Source organism: Microtus ochrogaster, linkage group LG4, assembly GCF_000317375.1.
Source record: "Microtus ochrogaster isolate Prairie Vole_2 linkage group LG4, MicOch1.0, whole genome shotgun sequence".
Classification (NCBI taxonomy): Eukaryota; Metazoa; Chordata; class Mammalia; order Rodentia; family Cricetidae; genus Microtus; species Microtus ochrogaster.
The window spans coordinates 65,974,275-65,985,031 of NC_022030.1; the positions used below are offsets into that span (position 1 = coordinate 65,974,275).

The window sequence follows — 10,757 nt, forward strand, 5'->3', positions numbered from 1 at the left end:
CGATCACTTGTCCCCTCAACTAGTGGTGTTTGCTGGATCACCTTAAAGATTCACAGGCTCTGGGGACTTCCAGTAACTAACTAGCCTGACCTATCCACTCAGTTCTATCCACTGCTCCAGGAAGAGCAGTCCCCTGCCTCACTGGGGGCAGTCTGGCTAGATTTCCCCCTTGGCCAACTCTTAGAGGAACAGCAGGTTCTTATCCCACCCTTTCCTGCCCCACAAGGCTTGGGCACGGCTTTCTCTGCCATCTACTCTTCTCTGTCTACAGGATTCCTCTCCCGAGGATGGAAGTACAGCCATCTCCCTCTTGGTAGGCCGCCATCAACAGCAGGTAGCAGCGGCTACTCACTATTAGTTTTTTCTTGGGTGGGATTATTCTGATGGTGTCTACTGCTGTCTTCCAAGGTGGCACCAGCAGGGTCTGGCTCCAGCTGCCTGCGGAGGCCACTGTCTCCAGTGCTGTGTCTCCCTTCCAAGTAATACCTGCCTCTTCCAGGAGTATTTCCTGGGATTACTGTAGACTAAGATTCTACCTGACAGTTTAAGAATTAGAAGAAAAAGCCCACCCAGCACTGACCAGAAGTAGTCACAGGGTGCAAACAGATATCACAAGTAATGCCAAGAGGGGCCATTTCCTAGAGATAGCCCTGTTAGGTTTAGGGCCCTTGCCTCCCAGGACACAGGCTTTTTACTAGCTTGTCCCTCCTGCCCTTGTTAACTGGCCTGATGTGAGGCTGACCAGTTAAATTAGGTGTTGAATTGAGCCTGGCCATTCTTGCTTTTAGAGCGAGAAAAGTAGAAACACATTGTCCAGTTGAATGTGTGCTGTGTGGTTCTCCCTGGTGAGAGGCCTAGCTAGGAATGGTAGACTGAAACATCCTCAAGGCTCTTACCTCCATGACTGGGTGCTGGATCCAACTTTTATATTTCTGAGTAAAACACACTGAAGACAGATTTCTACCTGGGTCTGGTGGCACACACCTGAAACTCTAGCACTCTGCAGGCTCTGCTAGGAAGATTAGGAGTTTATGGCTATCCCGGACTACGTAGGAAGTCCTTGTCTCAAAAATAAAAAAAAGAAAAGAAAATGATGAAAAGAGACAAGGTATTTTTCTTTCTCTATTTTGGTGACAAGTGAGATCCTTTGATGGACACTGGATCTGTAAGGAAAGATAAATAATAGGTAAGTGACACAGTTATTAGCTTAATCAATCTCTTGCCATCTATCTAGACAACTTTGCACTTTAACAGTCTTCCCTATGCGGGTTCAACAACTAAATGCTTTTTGTAAAAAAGTCAATCATCTTAGAATTCAAATTCCTCCTTTTCTCCTCCTCTTCTTCCTTCTCTTCCTCTTCTTTCTCTTCCTCTTCTTTCTTCCCCCTTCCCTCCCCACCCATCTGTCTCTGCATGTGTGCAGATTGACATATATGTACAGAAGGCAGAGGTCAACATGATGAGTCTTACTCAATTGCTTTCCTTCTTATTTTGAGACAAGGTGTAGTCTCTCGCTGAACCTAGAGATCAGGGATCAGCTAGACTGACAGACCCGAGAGCCCTAAAAACCCTCCTGCCTGCAAGTCTCCAGCAGTGGGATCACACTGCTGGTTCTGGCTTTTTACATGGGTGATGGGGATTTGAACTCAGATCCTCATGCTTGCCAGGCAAATACTTCACTTACTGAGACATCTCGCCATTACCAGTTTTTAAAATTCAGTCTTCCCAACAAGAGAGTTCTGCTGGTATTATCTCCACTTAATGGGAAGAGAATGAGATGCCAGAAACTGCCCCAGGCTCCAGGCACTGGATGCCAAAGGAACATCTAACCCTAAGTCTGCATGCTCGCAGAACCCATACTTCGAAGCAGTGATGCTACAAGGAATCTCACAGATGAAATGCTTGCATCGTTTATGTGGCTAGTGCCACTGTCATCCCCACCCTGGGGCATGGCCCTGAACAGGGCACCTCTGAGTCTCTCTCTTTGACTCCTCATGTCCGTGGTCTTCAGAGAGAGCTGTTACTCTCCACTAAAGATAACACTGACAGAGAAGTTAAGAACATGCATCTAGCACCGAATCCAAACGGCACAGTCTAGACTGGAGATTGTCACGTTAACTCCAAATCCAGCAACTTTTCTGGTGCCATGCTGGTATGATAGCAAGACACAGCAGATGCCAACTATCTCCCTCAAACTCCTCCTCACTCCCAGCAAGAAGAGGGAAGCCAAGGCTCTTAGGTGCTGCATGCGCTATTTCCTGGAAGGCAGTGTGGTTTACTATTATTATTCCTCAGATGACCCTTGAATGGACATCAGGAGCTCTGGCAAAATGACCCCCACTGGAGCTATTTGCGGGATTTGGATGTTTAAATATTTTAAGCATTGCTTCCCAGACCTGTGTTTGACTTCAGTTATCACCCATCCACTCCCATGGATGATAGATGGCTCAGGGTCAGGCCGGAATATCTCCCTTGGCTCTCGCTCCCTCCCTCAACCATCACTTTTAAAGCATTCATTGATCAAGACCTAGCTATTGGGATGACCGCGGGTGCTCTTGGCGATCACCTCGCCCAGTTCCCTTCTCAGCTGATGCATTGGGTCTTTGAATGGTAGATTTTGGCTGCTAATGACCAAGGGCACTCAGGCTGAGGAACTGATTTTTCCACCAAGACCCAAATTTGCTCCCTACACCCCTACAGTCCCATACTGATCAAAGGGCACAGGGACATGGAAGGGGGAGCCTCATGTCTCTTGAGGGAGCAACTCTATTGTACAGATAACATTCGGGGGCTCCATGGAGCCAGGTTGAGGCCTTCCCTTCTTGCTCTTGCCTTCCCATCCATCTTGGCTTTCTCTTGAGAGTACTTCCTTAAGGTACCCGAGTCCTTGTTTCTGGCTCTGCTTCTAGGGCTCAGGTGAAACGGAGTGGCGTTTGAAGACATCCCCATACTGAGAGATGGTGTGATATAAGGAGCAGGAGAGATCACACACATTCCAAAGAACCTTGTGGAACAGGCTGGAGGACACTGGTGTGAGTGGAAACAGTCACTGAAGTTGGGGGGTACACCGGGGGAGCTAAGCCACCAAAGAGAGATGTCGGACTAGAAATGTTGAGAAGGGTGGCCAGTTTTCTTACACATTCTAAGAAAGACCCCAAATTGTGAGCAACCTAACCCCAACCATGCTACTTCTTTCCATAGGGCTAGGGAAGCCATAGAAGGACAGGGGACAAGAGAGAAAGTAGGAGTTTGTCCTGATGGTTCTCATAAATGGTCCCGGGACAGCCATGACAGCCTGTCTTGAGTCAGGAATGAGTTGCCTAGACAATGAGCTGTCCCTGACAGGCTGAAGTCCTAGTCCACCTTGAGATAGCTCTGTCTAGAGGAAAGGGACACGGTGATCCTCCTACCTGCCGGACCATGGGCCTGGGGTTCAGTTCACAAGGATTCAGCGATGAAGTAGGCAGCTCCCAGGGCCCCCAGAGACACAGCAACAGTCCCGAGAGCCTGAAGTACGTGAGTTACGGGAAGTGCAGTATTTCCTTGAAGGTTTTCTGCAAAGCAGAGCAGAAAGTGGGGTTGGGGGAGAAAAGTTTAGTGTCTGTGTCCTGGAAGGAGACAATGGAACTTAGAGCTTCCCGTCCTGATCTTCCTTCTAAAGGAAGGAAAGGGTACCCTAACGAGTGCCCCGTCCCTTCCTACAAAACTTCCAGCAAGACCCCTGGGGCATGAAGGTGGGCTGGCCTAGGCCTGATACCTAGAGGGGGTGATAGGATGAGGGTGGTCCAGACCAGGATGTGCAGGGCCAGGTACCAGACACCCCCCCCCCAACTCAACGTCCCCTTTAAGCTTCACAACAACTCTCGGAGGCATTTCAGAGACATTTAGATATCAGGAAAGCACAGATTAGAGACACCCCTGCAACGACTGGGCCAGCAAAAGAGTGTACTAGTAAATGGAAGACATCCCGGAAATGAAGCAGCCCGTCTGAGAGGAAGCTGACCAAAGCAGGGATTCTTGTCTAACATGAATGCCTATTTTAAGTCCTCTGAAAAGGTAAAGACTGTGGAAGCAGTCTTTCTCTTGGGAAATGAAATAAAAACCGTGAGTCTCTCCCTGGCCATGGGATCCAGGCCTCTTTTCCTCGCTTTCCTAAATCTGAACGTTGTTTTGTTTTTTTTCTACAGCTTAAAAGACCCCTCCTCTTCATCTTAAGCAGTAGAGGACCCCAGGACGCTTTTGGAGTTGGCTCATACACTGGGCACACAATGCTGTGGACCCTGACATGGCGCTGTCTTAGTCTAAAATTCCTAGGCACCCTCCTGGACCCAACACTACGTGTTTTGTGTAGAGGTTTCTAAATGCATGTGTCTTAGCTACCGCCCGGGTTGAACACGTCGGAAAGGTGAAGATCTTGTTTAGGTGACTCTCATAGCGCCTAGCATCCAGCTAGAGCAGACTTTGATTCTTTTTACCCATGGGAACCCAATCACCACCTGGCAGCAGATGGATGGGACAGGATTGACTAGCTGGTATCTCTGATGCCAGGCATGTTCTGTTCCTAGAGCAGCACCCCTCTTCTGTGTGTGTGTGTGTGTGTGTGTGTGTGTGTTTCATACTCTGTAGGAGAGGGAGCTGGCAAGGGTGAGGGGAGGAGAAGAATGTGGGACAGTGAGCCGCACTCCTGATGTAAGATAGAAGGCCTCCACATGGAAGGCCCTCTGCCAGGGGCTTTTGTGACATCTTGAGCACAAGTGGGACGGATCATCTGGGTAGAGGCCCCTCTCTTCGCCCCAACAAGTAACCCAGCAGTCCTGCAAGAATGAAGACATCTTCAGTCTGGTCTTAACATGGACGAGGGTCTTCCCATGAGTGACAGTGGCTAGATACATTTCTGCTGAGGAACATCAAGGCAAAGGCCGGGTGATGCCATGATGGAGGAGGGGCTGACAGTAACAGACCAGTCTGGAACATATGACCCTTATGGATGTTCGTGGTAACAGCACGGCATACTCTGAATGGGGCAGGTTTTGTTATTATTAGTAGGAGGGGCATGTGAGTTATAATCAGGTTTATCGATGAGTTCCAGGGATAATTCACATACAGTGTGCTAAATAGATGCTCCCTATGTATGGTATGAATCAAAAAAGGAAGCAAATGGTCAACCAACATGTAATCATAAGGCTCCCAGGTGACTGGAGTTCATATATATAGGCTAGGTGGAGGGGTGCTCTCAGGAGTGAGGGCTTCTGTGGAAAAGAGAAAAGGTACCACAAAAGTCTGCCCACCAAAGCAGAATTGGATATTCAGAGGGGAAGGCTTTCCTTTGGAAAGACCTATGGTTTCTGGAGGAATTTATTACACACGATTGCTACTAAGGTCTGAGGACGGAGCCTGGCCCTGGGCACTCTACGCTCAAGGCTTTATCCCTCCCACTTGCTTGGGAACCTGTAGAAGGTGAGAAGGTTTGGGAATCCTCTCCCCGGCATGGCTTGCCAGTCCCGAGGCAGGAGGACATCGAAGATGCGGCTGTGACACAGCCCCAGACGACGCCAGCAAGCAGAGCTGCCAGGGCAGGCCATACAGGAACAGGAGCGTGGAGCCATATAGGTCAGAGGCACTGCTGGACAGAGAACGAGAGAAATGAGGGCGGCACCATGTTCCTGGGGGTGGGGCACAGTCTTGAGGACAACCCTAGAAGTCACACGCAGCAGCTGCAGTGTTACCACAGGAAACCCCAAAGGTGTGAGATTGAACGATAAGAAGGCAGCTAGCCTACAGGGCTGTCCCTTCTCAAACACAAGGGGGACTAGCTGTTTGGAAGAAGAGGTGGGTTATAGGCTGGTGTCACTTGGGAAGAATCACAGCAATGCAAAGAGACTGCTTACACCTGTCTAGTGCTTTCTGTCATCCGTGTTCAATTGGGACAGCAACCCTGTGACATGGAATGTGCTGGTTTCATTTTTTTCAGATAAGGAATCTGAGGCTTAAAGAACATAGCAAGTTCATTACAGAAGTGGACATTAGCTTGCCGGGTGGTGGTGGCACGCACCTTTAATCCCAGGACTTGGGAGGCAGAGGTGGATCTCTGTGAGTTCGAGGCCAGCCTGGTCTACAAGAGCTAGTCTTAGGACCGGCTCCAAAGCTACAGAGAAACCCTGTCTCAAAAACAACAACAACAACAGCAGCAGCAGCAACAACAACAAAACCACCCCCCCCCAAAAAAAAAAAACAAAAAGAAAAGAAAAAAGAAGTGGACATCAGCTGAAGATCTCCAACTTTTTTTTTTTCTTTTTAAGACAGGGTTCTTTATGTAGCCCTGGCTGTCTTGGAACTCGTTCTGTAGATCAGGATGGCCTCACAGATCCTGCCTTTGGCTCCTGAGCAAGATCTTTAACCTTTAAAGTCAGGGAAAGTTCTTCGCATGGAACTGGTAGGAAGTGATGTGAGCAGGCGATGGTACTGCCCATGAGAGGCTGCAACCAGAGTCCTGGAGTTGGTGTTGTTATATTCCATGTTTGTCGTGGGCACCAGTTTATCCTGAAGGCAAACATTACACTGCTTTATTCTTCCAGAAACAGTTCCCTAATCCTACCATTTCTGTGTTCTTCTGGGACCTGACTTAGCAGAACTGGAAGATGTTACCCTTTGTTTCTGGCCAAGCTGGTTTTTAGTGGATAATTCCAACTGGGTTTGACAAGGGCTTCAGTCTTCAGTGCTGTAAAGCCGGTTAGTCAGCAGCCAGCAGGTTCAGTACACTTCCTGCTTAGTCTGTCTATAGAACACATGGTTTTCTTGGAATGGGGAAAGCAAGGATTCTACAAATGATGCTTTTATTTTCAGCTTAAAAAGTTGAAATTGAGATATAACTCTCCAAGTCCTTTAATTTACTATTAGTGTGCTAGGTGACTTTAGTATGTTTGTGAAGTTGTGTGACCATCACAACTATATAGCTTTGGGACACTTCCATCTCCTGAAGAAGAAACCTCACCCTACCATTAGACACAACCACTTCTCTCTTTCCTATCCCGGGCAATAGATTAACCTATTCTGGACATTTTGCAAGTGAAATCAAGTAATATATATTAACTCTTGGGAGGATCGGCTTCTCTAGACTAGTATTTTTAAGGTTCATCTGTGTTGTAGCGGTTATCAATAAAGCACATTATTTTTTTCTTTGCAAGTAGTGTTTCATTTTGATATTTTATACCACATTTAGTTTACCCGTTCATCATGTGGTGGGCACTGGGTTGTTTCCAACTTTTAGCTATTATCAACAGTGTTGTTAGGACGTTCACGTATAGGTTTCTGTCTGGGTGTGGTTTTAATTCAGCACAGAAATGGAATGGGAATGGGTCACATGGTAACTTCCAGATTGTTCCCCACGGTAGACATCTCACTAACATTCCTACTAACAGTGTATATTCTGAATTCTAAATCTCCAACATGTTATTGTCCTTTTTTAATGACCATCACTGTAACGGAGGATTGGCACTGCCCTGAGTCACATTATTTTGCATTAAAAAGGCGTGGTTATAGAAAGTGACATCACATATTTAAAAGCCTTCAGCCCATATTTCCAACCTTTCTGCCTGCTCTTTCTCAGCGGGGGAAGATTCCCTGAGAAGCAACATGAGGTGTCCACTATAACCTCAATGAACATGACGGTGACTCTCATCATCTTGGCTGATTCGAAAACGCCAAGGTTGTAATGTGCACCCCTGGGTGCGTCTATTCAGGTGTTTCTGGAGAAAAATTAGATCTGTGGAGGCTCTGATCTAATGAACGGATTAATCCCTTCCATGGATTCACAATATAGCCTTATTGGGAGTTAATAAAAGGTAGGAGGTGGAGCCTAACAGGAAGATATACCAGGGTATGTCTTTGCAGGATATGTCTGTCCTTCCTGTCCTTCCTTTCTCCACTTCCTGGCTGCTTTGCTCTGAGCTATTTCTTGCCATGATGCAAGGATAACCTTAAAACTGTGAACCAACGTGAATAATTCACCCTTTTGGCTGTTTCATACATTTGGTCACAGTGATGAGAAAGTTAACAAATGCCATGGGCCTCACCTTCACCCCTTCAATACCCCACTGCCTTCTAAGTGACTGCTTCAAGACTTGAAAGATTTGCAACAGCACAGTTTGCCTTCTACTGGTGACACCAATTCTGAGGTCATCATCCAGAAATGTTTGTCTCCATGGTTCATGCTCACGTCACATACAACCACCACAGGTCAAGGACGTGGTGTTTAGTCACAGAGGCATTGGTGTCCTGGCAAGTCCTTGGATTTAGAACTCTCATTAACTTTTGACTCAGACTGTCTTAGGATTGCTGTGGCCCAGAGATCCTGGCCTGCTCAAGGACACAGAGCACCCGGTCACAGCTCAAGGAAAGGTCAGAGAAAGATGTCCTTCTTGAGAGACTAGCTGGTTTCTTGGCATTGGAAGATTAGCTGTGGTTAAGGGTAAGGATTCTGGAGTCAGAATAGAATGAAGTCCCCTTTTCAGCAGTACCAACGGCTACTCCAGGGCCTGTTAGCTAGTTTAAACTCTGGTTTCCTTATCTATAAAATGGGCAGAGAAATAATATCATCAGATAAGATGATTAAGTTAGTCGGCTGAGCTTGAGTGCCAGATACTGAAAGAATAGCCCGCGGGCAGTTTGATCGGCTAGCGCCATTGTCCTTAGCAGTCTGAAGCATCCCAGCTCCACTTCAGTCCCCTTCATACTGTCCAAAGTTTGGCCTCTCATTGGCTATCCAAGCAGATGGGAATTACTTTTTGGCAGTCAGCCAGCCGTTTAATTGTAGACAGAGCTGATGGCTACAAAATGTTATTTTGTTGTTGTTGTTGCTTTGTTTGTTTTAAACATTGATCAGATTCTTCTCTAGTCTCTTCTGTGGGAAAGGTTGACAACTTAGCAAACAGAAATACAGGATGCTTATTTGAAACACACATACTAACATTATGTGGTTTATCTGAAGTTAGAATTTAGCCAGGAATCCTGGATTTTATTACACTATCCTCTCTGTGGGTTCAAGGTCAGACCTCTCGGGACAACATGGGAAAAACTTTTCTCCCATCTTCTACCTGATAAACAGGAAACCCCAGTTCTCTCAAAGACTGTCACCTTACTCTGGGCTATCTTCTCTGTGCTAGTCAGGTTTCTCATGAGAAGAGCAGGACAAAAATGTAGTCTGAAGGCATATGACGACCTCACTTCTTCTAGACGGTTTGTCTTTAATTTCTAAACAGTTGTTGACTGATTGCTAAGGAGAGAGCCTCACCATAGAGCCGAGTTAAACGTTACTATGTATTCATAGTAACCAGTGAGACCTCGGATGTATGGAATGACAAAACCCAGGAATTCTGGCCTCTCTGGTACTTACTCCCCCTTCATCCTTCATAAACAAGGCCCCAGGTAACATACTAACTGTACACCAACATCATACAAGAACTGGGGTCTGGGACCCCGTCAGCGAGAAGGATAGAAGTACTTAAACAGGAAGTCTGCCCACCTGGTTTCCTGGATGGAGAGCTTGCTTTGGGTTCAACCTTTGCAGGTACCAGGCATGGCGTTGAGGCCCGGCGTTCTGCAGCTGGGAGAGCTGGGGGTGCAGGCGGTTGCGGTAGAGGTTCAGGGTTAACTTGTGGTGGGGTGGACTCCTGGCAGGGCTGTGGCTGCGATGGTGGCAAGGTGGGCTCTGGGCATGTCGGTGGGGTTTCCGAGCTGGGATGCTGTGAGGAGTCAGAGCTAGCCCGCGGTGAAATGGAATCCCTGCGGCGCCTGGAATCCGACTTTTTCTTCTTGACCTTCTTCATGGTGATCCTTCTAGGCTAACACGGAGGAGCTACATGGAGCTGTGAATTTCCTGGCTCCCTCCCTAGGGAGGTCGTCTCCTTTACGGGTATGGCTCTGGTCTTTGACTGGAGCAAGGTCCCCCAGACAAGAGTCACCCATACCTCCTCCTGTGAGGTCACAAAAGCCAGGGTGGATCCCCTGGCTAGGGCTCTGGCAGTCTTCGCTGGATCATCTTTTCTCTTCCAGGACTTCTCGCCGGAACAGGCAGGGGGCAGTAGCGGCCCTATCTCTTCAGGGCCTGATTAAGACAGTGGGCCTAGGACAACTGGATCCCCTTGGTTCTGTGACTAGAGCACCAGTTTGGGGCACCTTTCCACTGCGTGTTCCTGGGTCCACGGGAGACATCCTGGATGGAACTCTCAGCTCTGCCACTGGTTTCCACATGTCTGTCCCCAAACACAAACATCTATGGTCGCCATTTGTTTAGTAAGTTTTCAGGGAACTTTTCTGAAGATTTGGCTTCTTTTAACACTTTACCTCCTAGGGCCCACTGCCTTCTGTCATCTCTGAAATTCCTCCTCCTCCTCCTCCTCCTGGGAGGGGACCAGGGACAGTGTGTGTGTGTGTGTGTGTGTGTGTTGTACATGGGTACGTGTGCGTCTGAACTTTTATATGACCCCTTGAATTTGACCAAGAATTCTACTTTAAGCCAACTCACAGAAAACAAATAATTTCTGAAGCTCATTACATTGATGAAACAGACTTACTACCTTCCAAGACCCTGGATGGGTCAAATAGACTACGAATCTTCCTCAAAATCAACAATGTGACTTTCATTTTAGGATGGAAGCGGGAAAGGCATTTTGAAAATACAGCCTAAATGTCACCCACCACAACAGAAAATGTGCTCCTCGTGAGAGACAGAACTTCCTCAGTTAACTAGGTAAGCTGTG

At 47.5% G+C, this 10,757-nt stretch overlaps 1 protein-coding gene across 1 annotated transcript; it reads right to left on the minus strand.

The window, feature by feature from the left end:
- Positions 1 to 1,091: 1,091 nt before the first annotated feature.
- Positions 1,092 to 10,347, minus strand: Spata3 (spermatogenesis associated 3). The gene is made up of 4 exons (XM_005361771.3): positions 9,521 to 10,347; positions 5,449 to 5,623; positions 3,411 to 3,554; positions 1,092 to 1,163 (listed from the first exon to the last, which is right to left on the minus strand). Exons 1-3 carry the CDS (start codon positions 9,822 to 9,824, stop codon positions 3,449 to 3,451), a joined length of 585 nt encoding a protein of 194 aa, XP_005361828.1. The 5' UTR covers positions 9,825 to 10,347; the 3' UTR covers positions 1,092 to 1,163; positions 3,411 to 3,448.
- Positions 10,348 to 10,757: the final 410 nt, after the last annotated feature.